Source organism: Caenorhabditis elegans, chromosome II, assembly GCF_000002985.6.
Source record: "Caenorhabditis elegans chromosome II".
Lineage (NCBI taxonomy): Eukaryota > Metazoa > Nematoda > Chromadorea > Rhabditida > Rhabditidae > Caenorhabditis > Caenorhabditis elegans.
In genome coordinates this window covers 2363914-2387725 of record NC_003280.10, presented here as the reverse complement: position 1 = coordinate 2387725, position 23812 = coordinate 2363914, and the positions used below count along the sequence as shown (strand labels likewise).

Here is a 23812-nt window from a genome sequence, read left to right as displayed (position 1 = left end):
ATATTCCAGGAGTATCAAAACTTGAAGTTTTTTTGAACTTTCTGAAAGGTTCTAGAACTTTGCGGAGTTTTTCTGAATTTTTCCACGAAATTGAAATTTTCAGAATTTTCTCAATTTTTTTCAGAAAGTTCTGGAAAATTTCTTTCACAAAAAATTTGAATTCCCGCCAAATATTTTCACAAAAAATTTGAATTCCCGCCAAAAATTAGGGGTCTCGACACGATGGTCTCACCATGATGGGTCTCGACACGAAGGGCGCAGGACCCCGCCCACAATTTTCAGTGGCATTTAGGTGTGACGTCACAGACTACAAAGACTACATAGACTACAAACTATGGACAGACCCACACTATTTTTTTATATATAGTTAATGATTTTTTTGGAAGATTCTAGAAGTTTTGGGTCTTGAAACGAATTGGGTTTTAGAAGGACAGATTTAATATAGTTTAAACTTGTAATAATATAAATTAAAAATTGCACAATGAAATAGTCAAAATTTAAATTTTGCACACTACATTGAAAAAACCAGAAGTTTCTAGATGGTTGTAGAATCTTCTTGATTATATTAATGGGTAGTTCCTGTGATGTCTTTATCAGTGACGTCATCTTTTGTGACGTTATTGGAACATTCTCTTCTTTTTCTGCAACTTCTGGAAGATTCCAGAAGTTTCTTTTACTGTAATGGGCGGAGCCTATGACGTCACATTCTGTGACGCTGATATATTTGGCGTCATCACCTATTTTTTTTCCGAATGTGAGACTATATAGGTGTCATCATATGTGACGTCATAATCTGTGACTTATTTTTTGTTACGCCAGTGATTGTGACGTCATCAGAATTTTCTGGAAGTTTCTCCAAAATTCTAGAAGGTTCCAGAATTTTCTGAAAATTATATTGGGTTCAGCCTGTGACGTTTACTTAATGTCCTCATCATGTGTGACGTCGTCAAGTGTTACGTAATCCGAGATATCTAGAAGTTTTTCGAAATTTCTAGAAGATTCTCGAAGTTTATTGCATGAAGTTTTCCTCTTCTATAGGTTTATTAAATTCTAAACAAATGTGCCGGTATGTCGCATTGGTTGTGTGCGGGAATTTGGTGTGAACCTTCTGTGGTTCAAACTATCTTCCCCTTCATACTTTTTTTTTCTGTCAAACAAAGTTAAATTTGACTACTCCGACAAAATTTCTCTAAAAATTTGAATTTCCCGCCATAATTTTTCACTGAAAATTTGAATTCCCGCCAAAAATTTTTCAGAAAATTTGAATTCCCGCCAAAATTTTTCACAGAAAATTTGAATTCCCGCCAAAAAATTTTAAAGAAAATTTAAATTCCCGCCAAAATGTATGGGTCTCGCCACGATGGGTCTCGCCACGATGGGTCTCGCCACGATGGGTCTCGCCACGAAGGGTCTCGCAACGATGGGTCTCGCCACGAAGGGTGACTGGCCCCGCCCACAACTCTCAGTGACTTTAGGGGTGACGTCACAGACTACAAAGACTACATAGACTACAAACTATGGACAGACCCACACTATTTTTTTATATATAAGTAATGATAAGTAATGATAGAATACTTCAAAATATGAACACGCAAACTTTAGAACCAAACTAAATTTACCAGACTTTTCCGGACTGTTGGAACAAGAAACGGAGAGAACAAGAATAATAATAAGATACAGACTATGTGATCATTTACCAAACTTGATGAACGCTATAGCAACTAATATACCTACTCATTTTTTTGAAGATGTTTCAATTAACATAGACCTTCTTGGAAACCAGGTGAACTTAAAATAGTTAAACAATTATTTGTTGGTGCCGCCTAGTTTTTTATAAATACAATTTTAACTACAATGATATCAATAATGAAACATATAATTGGTTTGTCAAAAATTAGCGTAAGGCTCTATTGAAACATTTTTGAAAGAAAAATAAAAAGAGATCATTGAGAAACTTGAATATCGTTCAAGAATGGGATAGACAGGTATCGCCGATAAAAATTGATTCCAATTCTTACGTAACTGGATTTATCTCCGAGGATGAAGAAGAGATCAGTCTCACTCCACCTACCTCCATTATTTTTTTTTCGCTGCCATTAAGCTTCTGATCAAATATATTTCTACTTAAAAATGAATTTTTTAACCTTATTTCTAACTATTCAATGTTTGATGGTAGGAACTGAATGTTGTATGCGAATGGTTCCGCCAGATGATGTCTATATTCCGAGCACATTGGCACCTGTGGAAAGTACTATGGCTCCTGGGGTGAGCACAATGACTCCTGGGGGTATTTATACCTCAGCGGAAACCGAGGCGCCTGAGGTATTTTTAATACATATTAATTTAATAAACGAAGAATATAATGATAATTATTGAAATATTTAACTTTAATCTTTATTCTGTTTGTCCATGGTTAGTAGCCACCATTATTAGTTGGCGTCAGTGTAGGGAGTACTGTAGTACTGTAGGGTTACTGTAGTTTAAGAAAATTAGTTTTAAGCTCTTAGCTCTTAGTCCACGGCTGGTAAGGGAAAACAATTCTCTTTTACTTTAACAGTATAGTACATAATTAAAGACTTCAAAAATTTATGTATTAGGCCTAGTTTTTCTAGGAGGTATACCTATATAAATTGATAATATCTACAAGTAGATTCGAACACTGTACTTTAAGGTAACGATGATGACAACACCCGCAATGGAATCATCAACCGTAACAGGTAATCCTACAATTGACAAATCTCTCAAAATTCCAGCTGGTTTCAGAACAACTATGCAAAATTAGTGCAGCCACGTGCCCAGATTTGGCGTCAGTGATCTCAGGTAAGCCAGCCCGAGATTCTTTGAAATTTGTAACAGGGACGTGCGGCAAATCTCAAAATTTGTCGAGCTCGGCAAATTCAACAAATCTCTTTTCTCCAAACTTGCCAAGCTCGGTAAATTCGGCAAGCTTGGCAAATTTTCCGCAGGCTTAGGCTTAGGTTTAGGCGATGGCTGGGCGGGTGAGGAAAAGAGAAAACAAAATCTAGAAAACAAACAATACTAATAAAAAATAACTAAAAATGGAGGGGGTATTCATTCGTGAAACTTCTGATATACAACTTCAACTGGAATTTCAGGTCAAGTAGCCATGACAACTGACACGGACGGATGCATTGAATTATCGTGTGTACCTGGAAATGATCCATCTCTTACTGCTTCATTTGATAACAGTGAAATACCACCACCTACTCCAGGTGACGTAGGTGATGATTTTGTGAGTGGTATCTTTATACAGTTTTTCAAAAAACAATTAGCTTTTATAGTCGATTAGAGTCCCATTACCGCCTCAAGAAGTTGTCGGTGGATTAAGTGGATATTATGGACTCGTGTGTGAGAATAATAAGTTGAAGGCAACGAAGTATCCACTTGGAATTGACACTTATACCGGCAGTGGTATTTTTGGAGCGGATGGGTCATATAACGGGAAGAAATCGGCTCTAAACATTGTACAGTGCGAGTGATTTTTCGGATTGTATGATGAACATAAATATTGATGATTTATTATTGTTAAGAATAAAGTTTTTAGTTTCACCAAGAATAATTTTCTGGCACCACACAAAGATAGTGAAGATTGGAGAAACATTGATCGGACTCTGGCCGTACACAGGATCAGGCTTCGACTATGCATTTGGAGAAGAGAAAAATATAGCAAAGAACCAAATCGGAGACTGGTCCAACGTCTCCTCAAAATCTAACAAAAAATCAATCAATATGAATGTGTGCCTTTTTTAAAAATAGATTTAACATAAGCTAAATAGGAGAGTTCAAAATTCTCACTGTAAAAAAAAACGGATCACAAAATATTATGGGCCGAGATATCGCCAAACTAAAATGACCAGACTTCTCCACAGACAGACTGTCGAAACAAGAAACTGGAGAACAAGAATTATGATAAGATACAGAGATAAGTACAGAGAAGATCAACTTGACCAACAATAGAAAACGATCACCTAGTCTCAACTAGTTAGATGAGGCACTGCCCGAAAGTATGCATGCCCAGGTAAGTTTTTAACATGGCTAAAGCCTTTTTCCAAAAATGTTCCAAAAACTCTCAAAAAAGAGATCACTCCGAATCCAAACTAAAACTAGAATATCGTCCAAGTTTGGATAGACAGGTGCCTGCCTCCGATAAACATTGATTTCAATTCTTACGTAACTGGATTTATCTCCGAAGAAGTGATCAGTCTGACTATATCCTCATTATTGTCTTTTTTGCTATCAAACTTCTGATCCAATATATTTCTACTTAAAAATGAATATTTTAATTTTATTTCTAACTACTCTATGTTTGATGGTAGTAACTGAATGCTGTATGCGAATGGTTCCGCCGGATGATGTCTATATACCGAGTACATTGGCTCCTGTGGAAAGTACAATGGCTCCTGGTGAAAGCACAGAGGCTCCGATGGCTCCTTCTACCACAAATGCCGCCGAGGAAACAAGTGTAACTGAGGTAAAAGTCCACTATGGACTCACATGTAGTACTGTAGGGTTACTGTAGTTTAAGAAAATTAGTTTTAAGCTCTTAGTCCACGGCTGGTAAGGGAAAACAATTCTATTTTACTTTAACAGCATAGTACATAATTAAAGACTTCAAAAATTTATGTATTAGGCCTAGTTTTTCTAGGAGGTATACCTATATAAATTGATAATATCTACAAGTAGATTCGAACACTGTACTTTAAGGTAACGATGATGACAACGCCTGCAATGGAACCATCAACCGTAACAGGTAATCCTACAATTGACAAATCTCTCAAAATTCCAGCTGGTTTCAGAACAACTATGCAAAATTAGTGAAGCCACGTGCCCAGATTTGGCGTCAGTGCTTTCAGGTAAGTCAGCCCCTCGTTCTTTGAAATTTGTAGCAGGGGTGTGCGGCAAATCTCAAAATTTGCCGAGCACGGCAAATTCGGCAAATTTGCAGTGCTTAACTAACTCCGAAAAATTTGATATTTTTTGATGTTTTTGGAGCACCAAAACTACTAAATTTTTAACACACATCTGGTTTCAGAATAAGTTCCGTGTAGTGTCTGCTTAAAGATTAAAATAACTCAATATTGTGTCATTTTTCAAAAATTTTTGGGAAAAAAATCAATAGTTTTGGTCAAAATTGTACTGTCAAATTTTTGATGTGTGCGGCCAGTTTCAAAATTTGCCGAGCTCGGCAAATTCGGCAAACCTACTTTTTTGAAATTTGCCGTGCTCGGCAAATTCGGCAAATTTGCCGCACACCTCTGATTTGTAACCAATAATTGCCGAAGAACCTCATGAGGGCAGTTTCTATGAAGGTTCAGAACAGAGGCGTGCGGCAAATCTCAAAATTGCCGTCCTGAATTTCTGGAATTACAGCTAACGTGATCATCACAACTGACACGGAAGGCTGCATTGAACTATCGTGTGCATATGGATTTGTTCCATTTCTTGGTGCTTCATTTGATGACAGTGAAATACCACCACCTACTCCAGGTACGTAGGTGATGATTTTGTGAGTGGCATCTTTATACAGTTTTTCAAAAACAAGAAAAAAACTTTTATAGTTTATTAACAGCCCAGTTACACCGGGAGAAATTGTTGAGAAGTTAAATGGATACTTTGGACTTGTGTGTGAGAATAACAAGTTAACGGCCACAGAGTATCCAATTGGAATTGGCACTTTTTCCGGTTCTGGTACTTACGGAGCAGATGGATCCTATAGTGGGAAGAAATCGGCTCTAAACCAAGTAGATTGCGAGTGATTTTTCGGATTGTACGATGAACACATATGTATATTGATGATTTATTAAGGTTTTTGGAATAAAGTTTTGTGTTTTACCAAGTATCAAGTATTAAGATAATTAATGTTTTTTTCTGTCACCATACAAAAGTAGGGAAGATTGGCCAGACATTAATCGAACTCTGGCCGTACACAGGATCAGGTTTCTACTATGCATTTGGAGAAGAGAAAAATATAGCAAAGAACCAAATCGGAGACTGGTCCAACGTCTCCTCAAAATCTAACAAAAAATTAATCAATATGAATGTGTGCCTTTTTTAAAAATAGATTTAACATAAGCTAAATAGGAGAGTTCAAAAGTTTCACTACCAACAAAAAAAAAGGATCTATTGACTGTTCAACCAGAAATATTTTTTGAGAAATGGTAAGAATGGGAAGTAAGCTGATGAAACACTAACTTATAAATTTATATGAGTAATATTAACAGCTTTGAAAAAGAGTTTAAGTGATCACGAAAGCCGAGAAATCGTCAAACTAAATTGACCAGACTTCTCCGCAGACAGACTGGTGAAACAAGACACTGACGGAACGAGACTAATGATAAGATAAGAGTACAGAGAAGATCAACTTGACCAACTAGAGAAACTAATATAACAGCTCATATCCCATTTTGTTTTGAACATATAAGTAATTAACAAACTGCAAACTATAGAAAAACATCTCACAAATATTTTATCAGTTGACAACTTTTCCATACAACCGTGGAGCTGGGAGAAGTATAGGCTCCATCACGGGTTGTAAATGGGTACCTGACTTTAATCTATGAAACGAACACAGTAAACTATTTTTTTTCTTAATTTTTTGAAAAAAACATAGTAGAAAACCTTTTTTGGTGCACTTTAAAAAATCTGCGAATATATGTTTTATTTAGAATTTTTTATTGTAAATTTTGTCAATACTTTTTGATTTAATACTGAATTTCTTTGATTTCTATTAGGATTTTTTAATCAAATAGCAAGTTTTTAACAAAGTTTTTGTGAGTAACTTGTTGCAAGAACGTTAAATAAATTAATTCGGCAAGTTTGAACAAATCTGGACGAAACAATTTTTTGGCCAATTTTCTCAAAAAAGTTTGATTCCAATTCTGATGAAACTTTATAAAATAAGTTAACAATATTTTTTTCCATATTAATAATAATATTAAAGCTTACGATTCTTGCTGAAAATTTAAAAAGATTGAAGTAAACTTTCCGTTTTTCAGTTGAAAACACTAGTTTTACATATTCAAACTGTTATATCTTATAGAAAACATGGGGTTTTTGTTTGAAAAATTACCAAAAAAATCACCATAAATTCAACTTTCAGAAAATATATTTGACGTTTTTGTAGCTAATCAGGTTATAAAGTTACGTCAGTTTTAACAAATGTACCCATTTACCCATTCCTATATTGAATTTATTAGTTATATAAATTACGGAGACCCTCTAGAAGCTAAAAACAACACTGGAGCCCTTGAGCTTTGTTAGCATTATATTACGAATTTGAAGCAGTTGAATAGATTTTTTTCAAAAGCTGAAAAAATACAGTAAAATCCCATTTTTGTCAATGATTATGGCCGCCCACCCTCTACAGTAAGGCTGACCAATCAGCAATGCTAGCCACGCCCATCGCCACTTTAAACAGTTTTATTTAGGAAATGATGACTACAATAGTTATGGAATCAACTACTGGTTACATATTTTTACTCGTTTTTTTCCAAAAATTTCAGCAATTTTCAGAAAAAGTGTGCGAAGCCAGTTCGGACGCGTGTCCCAAATTGGAAACTATGTTTGATGGTGAGTTTTTTTTTTGGAATTCATTTTATCTTCAAAATTCCAGCCACACCACAGATTGTCGAAATAGATGGTTGTCAAGACATAACTTGCCCGGGAAATGCAGTACCATATTTGGTAGCCACGTTCCCTGCAAGTGAAATCGAACCGTTCTACCCAATGGATGTTGTTAACCCATTTGTGAGTGATATGTTTCTTATTCAAAGTAGGACTTCCATGCAGGCGCCAAACCGCCTGCTTGCCTCCCGCCGCGAGCCGGGTCTCCTGGATGGGAGCCCGAAAAGTGTCGGCCGCGGCGTCAGGCCCTAAAACCGCGCCTGCCTCCCATGGAAGCTCTTATTTAAGGAACAATCAAATTATAGAACGTCATACCTCCATCTACAATATCTGGAAGTGTAATTGACTATTATGGTAAAATTTGTGATGGTGGTGTGTGGAAGTTTACAAAATATCCGGATGGCATCCATGTAAACGATTCGGACACGATTATGGGTGAAGATGGTTCGTTGACTGGGAAGAAGTCGACTTTGCTAGTGGTCACATGGTATGGTTTTTGTTAGATCTACGCGTAGCTGTGGTAGTACTGTAGGAGTACTGTAGGAGTATTGTAGGATTACTGTAGGGCTACTGTAGTTTTTTTTAAAAGTTTAGTCTAAAGTATTCTTTGTAAGATTACTGTACATAATTTGAGGAAAACTGTTATTTGAGAAGTTGAAGAGATAATAGGTTTGAGCTGGTTAGGGGATACTGTAGTGGTTCTGTAATGAGACTGTACTGTCAAGTGACTGTAGGAAAACTGTAGTTTTGAGAAAGTTGGTACTGAACGGATTCTGTCGGGGTATTCTCTGTTTTTTTTCAAAAAAAATGTTGGATTGTACTTAAAAAAAACAAGATGTTATACTTATACATATTTTTCTTGTACTTTTGAATTAAAAAAAATAAAGTCATATTAACAAGTTCAATGAGGATGTTTGTCAAACTTTTACTGTTTTCATTGTATTATTCAGGGCTAAATAGTGACAAAGATATTTCACCTTCTATCGTTTCATAATAACTTTTTTATTTGCCATATTCGTGGATGATAATCTCAATTTTATGAAGAGAAAATTGACAACTCGATTTAATGGTCTTCCTTTTTCGAAAATGATTGCGGAGTAGGAAGAGTCTACTGATAGAAGAAGTAATTGATAAAATTAGGGGACGAGCTGATAAGGTTTGAGGGCGGTAAATTGCCAGCTGATATGGCAAGTAGTACTGTAACATGGTGATAAAAGAGAAGAGGACAATAGAAGACAACCTGATAAGGTTTTGTGGGTGATTGGAGAGTTAAAACAATAAAAAGTGTTGGTGATAAAGAGCCCGTGCGATAATGGTGATAGAGCGTTGCTGTTGATAAGGGTATGGCTTATAACTTTGGACAGAGCGGGTGCCTAAAACGCAAGCAATATGGTTTAGACGCAGCGACGCCTGAAAAGGACGATAAGGGTCTTGGGAGATAGCATCACAAACAGAAAGAGCAGTCGGGGTCTCGAGAGCAAAATAAGCTCTAGAGATAAGCAAGTTGGACAGCCTGCGAGCAACATTAAAAGCTTATCAGGTACAACGCTGTAGTGATAAAAGGAGCTGATGATAGGGAACGCGGACGTTGGTGAGCACAGTGATAAGGAACTGGATGGGTGATAAGGCCATAGCAAAAGTGAGGATCATTGGTGATCAGGCTACAGCGTAGGCGATAAGAAGACACCTGCGATATGGGAGCAAAATTCTATTTTTGACCAGTTACAGGCTCTGCGATGAGAGTTGTTCGTAGCTTTTCCCCAAACATTTTTGTTTGATTTATTGGCTTTGCTTGTTTTGTTTTAGTCACTGCATGTTAGTGGGCTTTGCCTTGCAAAACAGATTCTGGAAAATGCAACTAGATGCAACCGAACAAGGAAGTGTAAAAGATCAACTGATATGATAAGCATCTCCAGATGATAGCACTACCCAAAAATGTATCATTGTCCTGATACAGGTATCACTAGAAGAATGTAGTTTTTACAGTTTTTAATAAAAATTTCGAAAAAAAATAACTGCTCAACATTTTGAACATTAATTTTTTGTCCCAGTTTTTGCAATTTCCTGAACTCATATCAATTAGCAAGTTAGCCGATCAATATAATCATTTAAAAAAATGCAAATGTATGTTAATTTCTGCCTCGCTGGATCGACTTGTTACAAAAGATCTGCCCACATCCCAGAGGAACAAGGCACCCAGAAATGCATCTCTTTGTGTTTATAACTCTTTACCTTTTTGTCCATGGAATGTCCAATCGACACGTTCTCCCAAGAAACCACTGCAAGTGTTGTAAGTTTGATGATTTTTTGAGAGTTGTGTCTCACTTTCTATTAGTTTTTAGTATTCTCACATTAGTCCGTTAAAAAAAAAATTAAATTTTCAGGTTTGCCGAGACCCTGAACCTTCAACGTGCGGGGACTTGCTTTCCTACTTTCTTAGTAAGTTTTCTTTTTGTAAACCCATCTGAAACAGTTCATAATACATCTTTAAAAAACAATTTCAGCACCTGCGGAGTATGTCGTACAGAACGGTTGCCTTGTATTAACTTGTTCTAATAACACTTTGCCATTTATAAAGGCTCAATTTCAATTTAGTGAAATAACACCACCAAATGGTTTTTCCTATTTAACTGCTTTTGTAGGTTCTATTTATGTGGTATTTGAAAAAATCAATATTTCAAGTTGTAGGAAATCAGCCCTCCAAACTCACTGGAAGAAATGGGTGGTGCCAGCCTAGCTAAGCACTTTGGAATCATTTGTGATGACGACGTGTGGAAGGCCACAAAATATCCAAATGGAATTACATATACCCTAGCTCCACCGAGTTTCGCGGATGGTTCATTGGACGGGAAGAAAACTGATGTGCTTCAGATATCTTGGTGAGTACTAAGTACTAATTAAATAAATCTTTTACCGATAACATTTTCAGCATTTGATGCATTGGATTGCAGAATGGGAGAAGAACGGGATATATATTTGTTTTGAAAATTTGAATAAAGTTTTAACGTAAGGTTTGCACAATTGCCCAGAAGTTTTCAGTAGGGCCAATGTACCCATAGCACCAGGCAAGATTGCGGGCGCGGTGGTTTTTTTTTTAACTATTGCTAATTGCACTATCAGCCAGCGACACATGGCAAATAAAAAGTCGATTATTGCATTCCTGTATTGTGTAAGAACTAATACTCTTTATTCAAAATAAATTGTTTTAATCAAAGGAGAAATACGATATAAATATCATTTACAAATGTAACTTCGCATTCTTCCTCCAATTCATGAGGTGGCAAACTAGACTCAAATTAAATTAGTAGATCTTAAATAATTTATGAGCCACTATTTTTAGAGCCAGCTTGATCCGCGTTTTAGGCAAGTCATAAAACGATAAATGATCCCGTCTGCAGTATGAAAAATTCATGCTGGAAAGTATTGTATAAGACAAAGGAAATAAATAAAAAGTCGCTGAAACGGGGGAAAAAATTCAACTCTTATATTTTTGTGTTCTCTAGAACACTGCTCATGTATCACGAGATGAAAATTTGGAATGCTTTTCAATACATTTATGTATTGTTCTAATTGTGAGTTGTACCGTTTCACCCGGGAATGCAAATTGACATCACTTTTTGCTAACTTATTTTTTAACATATATTCATTTTTGGTCTGTACACAAAATTATACATGTTTCAAAAATTGTTTATTCGCAGAACAAGAATAATGTAAATGAATAATCCAGTAACTTGTTCTCCATCCATAGACCTATCCGGAAATATCAGCACTGAAACAAAAAAAAAATACTATGGAAATAACTTGAAAGTCCACATAATAACAGTGTGTAGTTTACTTTTTATAGATTCCTAAATCTAGCTAATATCTATATCTAGCTAATTCTAAATCAAGCTAATCCCCAACAACTCACTGCAAAGTGTAGACAAACCTCAAGGTTTGTAACACAATTTTACAATTTTTTTTGTTTTTTTCTTCAAGACAAAACAGTTTGCATATGTACAACTACTGTTTTCAACTGAATAAAACGCTAAGTTTACTTCAATCTTTTGAAATTCTCAGTAACAATCATAATTTTTAAATAGGCCCCCACTTACCACGCCAACTTTAAAACTTCAGATTTTTTCCCATCCATCGAACCATCTGCACCAATTAAACCAGCAGGAGGTGCAGCAAATCCAATTGGATATTTCGTGATCATCCATTTATCGCCATCACAAATGATTCCCAAAAGGTCAGTTATACTCTCACCATCGGTTCCCGTCAATTTTGAGGTGATTTGCTATAAATTGTTTCATACTTTTCCGATGAAAGATATTATCCTTTCACTCACAAATGATTGGGTTTCCGGCACTTCAGATGGCCGTGGTACTTCACTTTTATCAAAAGAAGAGAGTGCAAGAAACACTTGGTTATCGGGACAAGTTAACACTTCGCAGCCGTCTTTCTCAACGTGCTCCACGGGTGTGAGAGAGAAAACGATAATGGAGAGAGAAAATCGAAAATGGATAATGGACTTACTTTCAAACAACGATTCCAAATCTCCACACGGCGAAGTTTTGATGTCCAGGCATTCCTAAATACTTGATTTTTTTTAAAACTGATTTTTTAACAGATTTCCGAATGACAATTCTTTAAGAAAATTGGAATATTGGAAGCGCTTCCATAGCAGTTTAAATTCAGAAAAAAATCACATACATCAGGAGCCATGGTGACAGGAATATAGGCTTCATCCGGTGGAACTGTTCGCATGCAACTTTCTGTTATTACCATCAAGCATAACAGAAGGGAACATGACGTTACAGTATTCATAATAAAACGAGAAGTAGGGAGGAAAACTTTGATATAATGATTTTAACTACTAATCCATTCCTATTCCTATGCGTAAAGCATTAAAAGAAGTAATAAAAGCCCGAATAACACCTCGATAAAGCGGTCTTGGGTTTGGAAAAGGAATAAATTATGTCATAAAGACGGATGGGCTAATGAATACGAATCGACTTTCGAGAAGGGAATGGCGAAAGTAAAAAGAGCAAATTAGTCAATTTAGTCGAACTATGCATTCGTCAAAACTAGGCGTACATATTTGAAAATACTTATTAAGAAGTTAGTTCTAAAATAACATTTTTATGAAATCATTAAACTCACAGTTGATGGTGTGTTGGCAATACATTTGGCTTCCACGTGGCCAAACAAACACAGAGTCATAAACATGAAAAAGTACATTTTGAAGTACATCGCCCTTGTTCTTCTGGGATATTGGCAGAATTTTTATAGAAAGTGATTATCATTCCACAGTGGCCGGAAATTAGCATCCATTTTGCATCCATTTGCAGGTACATTATATGATAATTACACTGGTCTCTTAGAATTCTAACTGATAAGAGTTTAGAAAATTAAACCAGATAGTTCAGATATTTCAAGAAGTATATCAGTAGAAATAAGACATTATCCAGATAAAAACTTTGAACCGCCATAACGTTTTCGAGAAAGTCAGCCAAAAACCGTTCTTGACACGTCTAAATTAGATCCCTTTCAAGCTATTTCTTGCCCAAACTTGTCTGGTTTGTGTGATATTTTTATTATACATCCTCCTCAACTTCTTACGTCTTGAGTATCATTTCTCGGTCATATTCAACCCTTGGGGTGTCGATTATTGTATTCCGCGAATGTGTAAAAATCAATGCTATTTTTTTTTAAATCAAATCGTTTTATTCAAATGAGAAATACGATGTATCAATTGTTAATTCAATCCTCATCCAATTTACACTTGATCAGTGCTGAAACAATAAATACAACAAAAATGAGATAAGAGTTGTGAAACTAACTTAAAGACTTTCCAGTTTTAAACAAAAATTTTATTCTAATTGTTTTCGCGGTTAAAAAAAACCTTATTCTCACATCTAACTTGAAATTTTCCTAGAAACTTTAAAATTTATGACCCACCAATAGATCGTAGTCACTTTAGACTTCTTTCCGTTATACGATGCATCTGGGCCAGTATATGCCATGTTTCCATCTTTGACATACGCTATTCCATCAGGATAATTTGTGTATATTAATTCACCGCCTTCACACATTGCTCCAAAATATTCAAAAATCATGTCTCCGTTGATGTCGGCCATTGAATCTTTATTTATACTTCCCTAAAATAATTTTAAGCATTCAGATTGAAAAAGAGTTTACCTACAAACGTCATATAATCGGCATCAGCATCAATAGGCGCTGGTATTTCACTTTTATCATAAAGAGAAGAGACAGCTGGAGTTTTGCCTGCGGGACATTTTAATACAGTGCAGCCATCTTGGTCAACAGTTTGTACTTCGTCTAAAGTTGTAAAAATATCAAAACATTGAAAAAGTTAGTGATGATGCTCTAATTTAAAGGTGGAGTAGAGTTAAAAATTTTTTTTTGCTTTAAATGACAGAAAATGGACCCTAATAACCGAATATAACTGTAAAAAAATTTTAAAAAATTTTCTAAATTTTTTATGATTTTTTCAATTTTGAGAAAATCACAAATGAATGACGTCATTTTGGATATTGTCGCGTTTTCTGGCTAAATTCGTCGATTTTTCTCGATTTTTTCTCTATATTTGATTTGAAACATTGTTTGTCAATTATTTAAAATAGTTATTTCGAAAAAAAATTAATAACAAATATTAAATTGCGGATTTTAGGCCAATTTTGACATTTCTGACATTTTCCATAGGGTTTTCAAGTTTTTTTTTTACGGAAAAGTGGTTACATAATTGACAAACAATGTTTCAAATCAAATATAGAAGAAAAAATCGAGAAAAATCGACGAATTTAGCCAGAAAACGCGAAAATATAAAAAATGACGTCATTCGTTTGCGCGGCAATTCAAATTTCGTCAGCCGTTTCTTTGATTTTCTCAAAATTGAAAAAATCATTAAAAAATTAGAAATTTTTTTAAAATTTTTTTACCGTTATATTCGGTTATTAGGGTCCATTTTCTGTCATTTAAAGCAAAAAAAATTTTTTTTGACTCTACTCCACCTTTAAAACAAAATGCTAGTCGATGCACCATGTTTGGCTAAAACGCCGGATCTTACGACAAATTTCAGAATTCAATTCAAAATCTAGATAAATCATAGGAAATCCCCAATCCAACAAGCCTACGGGCCGAAACAAACTAAGATTCCCAACTGGAATAAAATATTGGTAATCCTTATGACACACCGGCGGTATGGCGCGGCTTAAGCTTAAATAAGCCTTAAGCCTAAGCTAACGCTCGCCACTGACGCCAAGCCTAAGCCTAAGCCTAACTTATGAATTTAAATCAGAAGTTTTCCAAAATTGATCAGCTATTACATAAAACAATTGAATTCCAATTTGCATATTTGGTTCCAACATCACTGTAACAGACATCCATTGAAGGTGTTGTCATTGTTTCCTGAAAGTTGGAGGATTATACTATGTGAGAGTAGTTGAGGAAGCGGAAATCAAATTCTTTGTGAAATATTTTGGCGGGAATTCAAATTCACAACACACTATGTTTGTTTAAAAATACCTCTGCCGTAACCGTATCATCGGGATCCATTGTACTAGAACTTTCCTCAGGAGCCAGTGTGCTAGATATATAAGCTTCATCCGGTGGTATGGTTCGCATGCAGCCATCTACCACTGAGAATAATATCACTAGCCAAATAGTAGGAAAATTCATTTTAAACATAATAATCTAGGTGATTATTCAGGCTTAAGTAGTGAAGCGGGGAGGGAGGGGGGGACTGAAATTTTGATTAAATTAAAAATGAGAAAAAGGGAGTAGATAAAAACGGGAAGCAGCAACACTTCTCATAATCTCTGTCCATCAAGTTGGAAACAAATCACGGAATCGCGGAGATATGAAACATGATTTTCAAATGACACCACGTATCTAGTCTCATTGCACTATGGTTCAAGGAGGTATAATACTTATATAAATTGTTGGAATAACACCAGTGAGATGATTGTTCAAAACCACTCCTTTGGTCCCAAAATGACCAAATATCATGATAAAACTTTCCAAAAAATTTTTGAAAGTTTTTTATTAACTGTCAAACAGTGGCAATTACTCAGTTTTTGCCACTCATAATTTTTGAAGTCGACCAAAAAAACAATTTTTTCTAACTTTTTTTATGTTTTAATTTTGTTTAAATTATTTGTATTAATACATTGTAGGGGTCGAAACATGCGAAATTTCTCTAAATTTCCTCAAAAGCTCGTATATTTAAAAATTTTGGCAATTTTCCAAAACTTTGACCGGAAATTATGAAAAATCTAACATTTTTTGGAGTGTTTTATTATGATATCTGGTCGTTTTGGATCATTATGAGCGCATCTATGCAAAATGCCCACTGGTGCTACTCCACCTTTAAGTATTTTTCTAGTTAATTTTATGAACGAACATAGTAGAACCCCTTTTTTGGTGCAACCAAACAGATATGTGAATATAGTTTTTATTTTATTTAGCAGAAATTTTGTGAGCGATTTATCATAAATATGTTAAATAATTTAATTTGACACGCGTGAACAAATTGCGACAAAAAAGTTTTTTAGTCAATTTTCGGCAAAAAAAATTTTGAAAAAAATAAAATTCTCATTTTGATGAATCTTGAAAAAATGAGTTGATGGTGCCATTTTCCATTTCAAATGTAACATTAAAATTTACGATTCTTGGAAGTAAACTTTGCGTTTTTCAATTGAAAACAGTAGTTTTAAATATGCAAACTGTTATATCTCAAAAAAAAAAAACATAACTATGTTGAAAAAATGTCAAAAACCAAAAATATATTAAAAAATTTTGAAACTGATCAGGCTTACACTCCACAGTGTGTACTTTTAACTTCCTTGTTTGCCGCATTCTTGAATGATAATCAAGTTTTTGTGAAATTGAAATTGATCTATTGGAAAATTGGCTTGTTGATCTAGTTTTATGGACATTTGATTTTATGTGGAAACTTAATTATTCATTTTTTCAAAAAGGATTTAGTCCATCTGAAACCCATTGAAAAAGACACACTCATAGATTTCAATATTGTTTTTTATAGGATACTTTAAAAACTTCAATTAAAGGTGAAGTAGCGCCAGTGGGGAAATTATTAAAAACCACTTCTTTGGTCATAAAATAACCAAATATCATGATAAAACTTTGCAAAAAAATTTTGAAAATTTTTTATTAACTGTCAAAAAGTGGCAATAACTCAATAGTCAGTTTTTGTCACTCATAATTTTGGAAGTCGACCAAAAAAAAACATTTTTTTCATAATTTTTATGTTTTAATTTTGTTTAAATTATTTGTATTAAAACATTGTAGGGGTCGAAACATGCGACATTTCCTTAAATTTCCTCAAAAGCTCGTATTTTTCAAAATTTTGGCAATTTGCCAAAACTTTAAACGGAAATTATCAAAAATCTAAAAAAATTTTTGGAGTTTTTTATTATGATATTTGGTTGTTTTGGATTATTATGAGTGCGTTTAGACAAAATCCCCAGTTACGAAAGGACAAAATTGACAGAGTGACCACGGGCTGAAAATGGGTACATTTAGTAACACTGACGTAATTTTAGCACCAGAACAGTTAAATCTATGACAATGTTTTTGGTATTTTCTCAAAACAATATTTTATGTTTTCTGTGAGATACTATAACAGTTTGCATTTGTAGAACTACTGTTTTCAACTGAAAAACGCAAAGTTTACTGCAATTTTTTGAAAATGTTATTTTAAATACGGAAAACAACAAAATTAACTTATTCAGAAAAATTGGAATCAATTTTTTTCTTTTTCGTTTTTTTTTTTGACAAAAGGCTAACAGATGAATTCATGGCAACCAATCAAAGAAAAACAAAAACGATAACTGCTAGTTTTTATTAAACAGTAAATAATGAGCAATAAGTTATCAAACCGAAGTATGTAGTATCTTTCAATAAATCAATGCAATCGATCACAAGCTGAAACAAGAATTACCGTCAGAACAGTTCGACCTGAAACCTTACCATTGTATCGCCCCAAGCATAGTCTTTTTCCCGTCAAAGGACCCATCGTCACCGACAGTAACGAAATTGCCAGCGACCTGATATGCAATTCCATTTGGGTACTTCGTGATCTTCCAGTCAGTACCATCACAAATAATTCCAAAATAATTGATAAAACTGCCACCTAGCTCTGCATCTGTCGTTGGAGGATTGATGTTCTGTAAATTGACTTTTTGTTTTGCTCGGAGATACATAAATATATCACTCACAAACGCAGTTGTTTCGTACGATGCATCAGGTGGTGGAATTTCGGTAACATCGTACGCCGACAAAGGAGTTGGCAATTTGCTTCCCTGACACTTCAAATAAGGGCATCCATCTTGCTGGATGATCTCCGTTGGCGCTGAAAAACGCTAATATATAGACTTAGCTTGGGTTCAGGCTTAGGGTCGTGCTGGCGATTTCTGTGAGAAGGTGGGCTTACAGATAAAAAAATTCGCCAAATCTGGACATGTCGCAGTTGAGGTGGCTTCACAGACTTTTTCTGAAAATAATATAAAAGTTAGATCGTAGTATTACTAGAACTAACCTGTTGTGACTTCCATTGCAATTGTCGTCAGCATTTCCTAGAAGGTTTAAAATTTACATGGAAATTTAGATTTTATGAAATGAAAAACCATTACCCCAGGCATCTCAGTTTCTCCAGGAGCCGACGTGACAGGAATATAGGCATCATCCGGCGGAACCGTTCGCATACAACTCTCAGTGAAGCCCATCACAAGTGCAATCACGATAAATGACCAAAAAATATTCATTTTAAAATAAAAAGAGACAGAAAGTGTCGTATACATAGATCATTCCAATCTTTTATAGTTGCTTTTCATATCTTCGGATGCAGGTTGCGAATCCTGTTGCGCAAAATCGGCTTGTCTGGTGCACTTTTAACTTCCTTGTTTAGTCGCATTCTTGATATGTAATCACGATTTTATAGAAAGGGAAGAAAGAGAATGGAATTTGACTTAATGATCTTATTTTTGAGGAGACTGATGGATGTATGCACGCGGTTAGTTGCAATCTGGTGAGTAATGTTTTTTTGCGAATTATGAATAAATTATCAAATATTCAAAGTTCTAAAACTGGCGAAAAAATGAAATGAAATCACATTCTGTGTACAAAGCTGTGAAATCTCTGCGAAATACGTTGAAAATTGATGAATTTCAGACTAAAATTGGTGCGAATTGTACATTTCCAGTTAATTGAAACCAGAAATTAGAGCGGAATAAAGAGGCCGTCAAATCTGCAAGAGACGTCACTTGAAAGAAGTGTGTTGGTACACTATAAGCTCTAAAAATGTACCCAGTTCAAGTCGATAATTTATTCAGTTATCAGGGTATCAACTCAGAGATTCAATTGTGTAATTCCAGCAGGACGATAAAACTCAATCCAAACGACGTTCCCAGCGGCTTCAAAGGAATCTTGCACCGTTTTCTGCAAAAAATTACAAAATTAGACAAGTGATAAAGCTGTAGAGCATTTTCTGGTAGCTTTAGTGTTTTTCGAAGTGTTTTCCAGAAAAAAAAAACAATCACTTAAGATTCTTTAGTCCAAATAATTTCAATCTTACCATATCAGTAACCTGTCTATCGTTGACCGCCATAATCACGTCGCCAGCTCGGAAGATGTGAGCAGAGGCGGATCCCGGACTGACGAAACTGATGACAGGTCCACGAATTCCGTCCATAACTTGAAGCCCAAACTCTCCGTTTGAGGCCTGAAGATAAATCTGTAGGAGTATAATAGAAGTGATAATGAATACCTTCTTCAATCCAACAGAAAGGATATGGCTTTGACGATCCATCTGAATATTATCGTTCGTCGGAGATCCTCGAGCTCTTTCGGCACTGAAAAACAACACAATTTATGATTTTTTTTGTTCAGAAACTGCTACCTGCGATCCTCGGATCGGCGACGTGGTGGAGTCCGAGAAAGTCGATGGTTCGATGGTTGGCCCTGGGTCGAGGTTTTGGCTACGGCTTCGACTTCTCATCCTAGCCTCCGCGGCTTCACGATCCACTCTGACTTGGAGCCTGGTTCTTGGCCGTCTCGGGGGTGGTGGCGGCTCGCGGTCCTCCTAGAAAATGGTAAAGTCCAGCTTACTGGTAAAAATACAATTCAATAAGTTTTAAAGTTAGTTTGAATATTTATATTCTGTTTGAAAATTTGCAGTTTCCATTTCGTCAAGACTAATTTATAAAAATAATTGGGCAATTTTCGAGTAGTTCCGAAGGTTCACGGAGAGTTCACAAAAAATAGATAATCAAGAAATTTCGATTTTTGTTCAAAACATCTGAATTTCGTGGAATAATTTTTTTCACTTGAAATTTCTATTATTCCACTAAAATTTGCTAAAAAATTGAATTTTGCTGTTAGGTGTGACGTCACAGATACTATAACTTATGTTTAATATATAAATGATTATAATGCTTACCCTAGCTCCTCGCACCCATCTGCCTTCTCTCCACCCAACACATAATGCCTGACCTCTTGTCTGTTGCCCTTTTTGGTACTGAGTCATCCAGTTAGGATTTCCGACATTTCTTGGCATCTGTAAGAAGGAAAATTGAAGTTAAAACGGCTAAAAGCAAAGATCAGTTTTCAACCCCTGTTAACAAAAAATGCGCCGCGGGAGCCGGCAAGTGTCGGGCAATGTGAAAATTATTAAAAAACGTACCTTGAAAGATATCCTTAATAAATAGCTGTACTCAGCAGCCTCCTACGTGTGTATGTAAATTACGAAATAAATCAATTTTGGATATCGATTTTTCGATATTTGTTTTTCATTTTTTGTTTCCACGTCAACGGTCCGTGGCTACACGGGCCTATTATTCCTTGCAATATTTTCAAATGAAATTAATTTGAATGTTTTTTAACGTGGAGATAAAAAAACCAAATTATTTTGTCAAAGGATGCGGAGAAATTATAAAAAGCTTAGATTTTCGCCTAGAAACTGAAAAATTAGAGTCGGTTTCCCCGAGAAAATACAGGTTATATGGAAAACACTTAACACTAACATGGTGCATCGGAGCACCCCATTGGGACTACTCACAATCTTAAACTGTGGTTAAAAATCTTCTCTGTGGTAGCTGGTGAGACTTGGAGGGTTTGAACTAGATCTTCCCCATTAAACTTATAGGGAGAATCACATGATAAACTTTTTAATCGCGCTCATTTCCGATATTAATTTTTGAACCGTTAATTCTGAAGTCAATTAGCATTTTAGAAGACCATACGAAATGCAAATGTATGCTAATTTTCTGCCACTGTGGATTGCTAATCACTTTTTATAAAAGACTGTATCACCTCGCAAAAGAACAAGGATCCCAAAAATGTATCCCTTCATGTTCATACTTATCTGTCTGTTTGGCTATGTCAATGCCGAATGTCTTATTGACACGCTGCCACAGGAAACCACTTCAAGTGCTCCTGAGGTGAGTTTGGATAGTACTTTTCATGGAATGATGATAACGTTTAGTTATGTCGGGACCCCAACCCTTCAACGTGCGAAGATTTCAAAGAATGGACCGTTTGTGAGTTTTTCTTAGTCGGCCGCAGATTTTAGATGATTCCAATATACCGTATATTCTCTATTAGTGCTGCATGCAGCACTAATTTCCAGACCCTTTTTTAATGCAGCACTATTAGAGACTGCAGTACTAATTTTCGAACATCTTTTTTCAATTAGAGATCACTAGTTTTTAGTCACAAAAGCTCATCTTTTAATCAGAAATTCATTAAAATTGTCAACTTTTGTAACAAAACTGACCCAATAATTCAATTATGTATGTAAATAAACAAGAAATCATCAAAAATATACAAAAACTCTCCCCAAAATGTAAAAACTATTGAGTGGCTCTTTCAATAGAAAATGGGGTGCAGCACTATTAGAGACTGCAGTACTACTGGAGATGCAGCACTAATAGAGAATCTACGGTAGCCAAATTTTTCCAGCTCCTGCGGAATACATTGAGAAAGACGGATGCTTCATGCTAACCTGCCCCGAAAATACATATCCATCGTTCTTCAGTCAATTTCAATACAGCGAAATCCCTCCACCTGGTAACTTGATTCCTCAGAATGCACTGGTATGTGGTTAACTATTAATAGTGATAATAAACCTAGTTGTAGGAGATCAGTCCTCCAACCTCACTGGAAGAAATGGGTGGTGCCAGCCTATCTGAGTACTTTGGGATCATATGTGATGACGGTGTTTGGAAACTTACCAAATATCCAAATGGAATTACATTCAACAAAGATCCACCTAGTTACACAAATGGCTCATTGAACGGATATAAAACTGAAATTTTCACCATGAATTGGTGAGTATATGTACACTTTGAAGTCAGTTAAACTATTTTAATCACCATATTTCAGTTATTGATGCAATGAATTATTGATTGGGCAAAAAAATAAATGCATGAATATTATAATGTTAACAGAAAATTGATTTTTTTTAATGAAGATGTGATAAAAATCTTGTAAAACTGCCCATTTTGGTTTGATCTCCGAAAAATGCGGGAAATGGTTCTAAGGGAAAAATTCCCCCATTTTTTCTAGATCAAGCCATAATAAGACTGCCTGACACCACGTGACTAATAAAGTGCTTGCTGATTAAACATCATAAGAAGGCGTTGTCAGATCAACGTATCACTGACAGATATATCTTTGAAAGATTTTCCGCAGGTAGGCAGATGTATACACCCGACCAATGAAACAATACACGAGAGAATGAGGAAGAAGACGTGATAAGATGAGAACAGATTGGGATAAAGCTAGATATACAGTCACGGTCATAAAAGTATGGAAAAACGCTATTTGCGTAAATTATGATCATTAATGAAACCGTCGTAACTCGAAAACTAAAAGATATTACAAAAAGCTGTCAACTAGCAAATTGTTGTCCATGATCTGCTTTGTTATTATTCATAAATTGTTTCCAAAACAATTTTTTTTAAAAAGCGTTACAGCGGCAGACATCTGACGGGTCAGTTTTTAACATCCAATCAGAAACCGGCTGAAATTCATCGATTTTTTTTTCACAGAAAAGGTGTTAATAGCAAAATAATCTACATTACATTCTCTAATGTTTGCTATCAAAACTTTTGCTCTCACGCCGGCAGTACAGAAGTTATAAAAGTTTAAACATGCACGTTTTCGGCCATTGTTGAGCATACTTATGGAAAATGGTGTTTCAATATTTGTGAACACTGTCTTTCTGTTAAAATAATGTTGTTGTAATTTATTGAAAACATACACATGTCCAAAAAATATGTTCAAACCTTATGTTGGAAAAAATTATACCAGAGTTTTGAGCTAATGGGCTTAACCATGTCTAATAAGACACATGTTTAAGCTTTTATAACTTCTGTACTGCCTGCATGAGAGCAAAAGTTTTGATAGCAAACATTAGAGAATGTAATGTAGATTATTTTGCTATTAACACCTTTTCTGTGAAAAAATAATATCGATGAATTTCAGCCGATTTCTGATTGGATGTTAAAAACTGACCTGTCAGATGTCTGCCGCTGTAACTTTTTTCATAGAAATGTTTGTAAAAAATATTTTACAAAAAATTACAGAGCAGATCATGGACAACATTTTGCTAGTTGACAGCTTTTTAAAATATCTTTTAGTTTTCGAGTTATGACGGTTTCATTAATGATCATAATTGACGCAAATAGCGTCTTTCCATACTTTTATGACCGTGACTGTATGTACTACAACAAAGTATGTGCAGATGTTTTCCATTTTTACAAAAAAAATTTATTGACTTTTTGGCAGAATTGATATAGAAATAAGTGTCAATTTTATTTAAAATATTACAGGTGCTATTTTGTACCCAGAATTAACATTCTGTTCGCGATACAGCCGTTTTAATCTTCAATTAATTTCTTGTGTGCATATGACTGTACTTTTTTACAAAAAATTTTTTTTGACGTTTTGGCAGAATTGATATAGAATTAAATGTCAAATTTATTTAAAATCTTATAGGAACATTTTTGTACGTAGAGTTCACCATATTAGAAACAAAAGATGATATTTTAATTATTTAGTTTTATTGCTTCATCTGAGAATTAACAATTTCAGCCTACTTCTTCTTAAAATCTCGAAAAGGATCAGATACATTTCCAAATTA

At 35.0% G+C, this 23812-nt stretch overlaps 9 protein-coding genes across 9 annotated transcripts; 5 read left to right on the top strand and 4 right to left on the bottom strand.

Moving 5' to 3' along the window:
* Nucleotides 1-2130: 2130 nt before the first annotated feature.
* On the top strand, nt 2131-3540 carry F16G10.9 (DUF281 domain-containing protein; the record flags this gene model as incomplete). The annotated part of the gene is made up of 5 exons (NM_061862.4): nt 2131-2322; nt 2672-2717; nt 2764-2820; nt 3117-3253; nt 3303-3540. 5 exons carry the CDS (start codon nt 2131-2133, stop codon nt 3498-3500), a joined length of 630 nt encoding a protein of 209 aa, NP_494263.2. The 3' UTR covers nt 3501-3540.
* A 751-nt stretch (nt 3541-4291) lies between these two features.
* F16G10.8 (DUF281 domain-containing protein) lies at nt 4292-5587 on the top strand (the record flags this gene model as incomplete). Its single annotated transcript, NM_001377721.1, has 5 exons — nt 4292-4492; nt 4726-4771; nt 4818-4874; nt 5392-5508; nt 5580-5587. 5 exons carry the CDS (start codon nt 4292-4294, stop codon nt 5585-5587), a joined length of 429 nt encoding a protein of 142 aa, NP_001364758.1.
* A 1864-nt stretch (nt 5588-7451) lies between these two features.
* Nucleotides 7452-8147, top strand: F16G10.7 (VWFD domain-containing protein; the record flags this gene model as incomplete). The annotated part of the gene is made up of 4 exons (NM_061860.1): nt 7452-7485; nt 7534-7590; nt 7634-7767; nt 7950-8147. The coding sequence occupies 4 exons, from the start codon at nt 7452-7454 to the stop codon at nt 8145-8147; spliced, it is 423 nt and encodes a 140-aa protein (NP_494261.1).
* Nucleotides 8148-9874: 1727 nt separating this feature from the next.
* F16G10.6 (Sushi domain-containing protein) lies at nt 9875-10527 on the top strand (the record flags this gene model as incomplete). The annotated part of the gene is made up of 4 exons (NM_061859.4): nt 9875-9934; nt 10029-10083; nt 10149-10282; nt 10333-10527. Exons 1-4 carry the CDS (start codon nt 9887-9889, stop codon nt 10525-10527), a joined length of 432 nt encoding a protein of 143 aa, NP_494260.2. The 5' UTR covers nt 9875-9886.
* Nucleotides 10528-11314: 787 nt separating this feature from the next.
* Nucleotides 11315-12453, bottom strand: F16G10.2 (DUF281 domain-containing protein; the record flags this gene model as incomplete). The annotated part of the gene is made up of 4 exons (NM_061858.3): nt 11315-11413; nt 11739-11923; nt 11975-12217; nt 12340-12453. The coding sequence occupies 4 exons, from the start codon at nt 12451-12453 to the stop codon at nt 11395-11397; spliced, it is 561 nt and encodes a 186-aa protein (NP_494259.2). The 3' UTR covers nt 11315-11394.
* Nucleotides 12454-13405: 952 nt separating this feature from the next.
* F16G10.3 (Lipoprotein) lies at nt 13406-15336 on the bottom strand (the record flags this gene model as incomplete). Its single annotated transcript, NM_061857.4, has 5 exons — nt 13406-13421; nt 13588-13787; nt 13832-13968; nt 14976-15057; nt 15175-15336. 5 exons carry the CDS (start codon nt 15334-15336, stop codon nt 13406-13408), a joined length of 597 nt encoding a protein of 198 aa, NP_494258.2.
* Nucleotides 15337-17636: 2300 nt separating this feature from the next.
* hpo-25 (DUF281 domain-containing protein) lies at nt 17637-18470 on the bottom strand (the record flags this gene model as incomplete). The annotated part of the gene is made up of 5 exons (NM_061856.1): nt 17637-17837; nt 17889-18022; nt 18104-18163; nt 18209-18245; nt 18303-18470. The coding sequence occupies 5 exons, from the start codon at nt 18468-18470 to the stop codon at nt 17637-17639; spliced, it is 600 nt and encodes a 199-aa protein (NP_494257.1).
* Nucleotides 18471-18982: 512 nt separating this feature from the next.
* On the bottom strand, nt 18983-20411 carry F16G10.5 (PDZ domain-containing protein). Its single transcript, NM_061855.4, has 6 exons — nt 20351-20411; nt 20108-20224; nt 19568-19750; nt 19436-19520; nt 19244-19390; nt 18983-19107 (listed from the first exon to the last, which is right to left on the bottom strand). Exons 4-6 carry the CDS (start codon nt 19475-19477, stop codon nt 19018-19020), a joined length of 279 nt encoding a protein of 92 aa, NP_494256.3. The 5' UTR covers nt 19478-19520; nt 19568-19750; nt 20108-20224; nt 20351-20411; the 3' UTR covers nt 18983-19017.
* A 591-nt stretch (nt 20412-21002) lies between these two features.
* F43C11.12 (DUF281 domain-containing protein) lies at nt 21003-22159 on the top strand. The gene is made up of 5 exons (NM_061854.4): nt 21003-21107; nt 21152-21206; nt 21628-21761; nt 21805-21995; nt 22051-22159. The coding sequence occupies exons 1-5, from the start codon at nt 21006-21008 to the stop codon at nt 22055-22057; spliced, it is 489 nt and encodes a 162-aa protein (NP_494255.3). The 5' UTR covers nt 21003-21005; the 3' UTR covers nt 22058-22159.
* Nucleotides 22160-23812: the final 1653 nt, after the last annotated feature.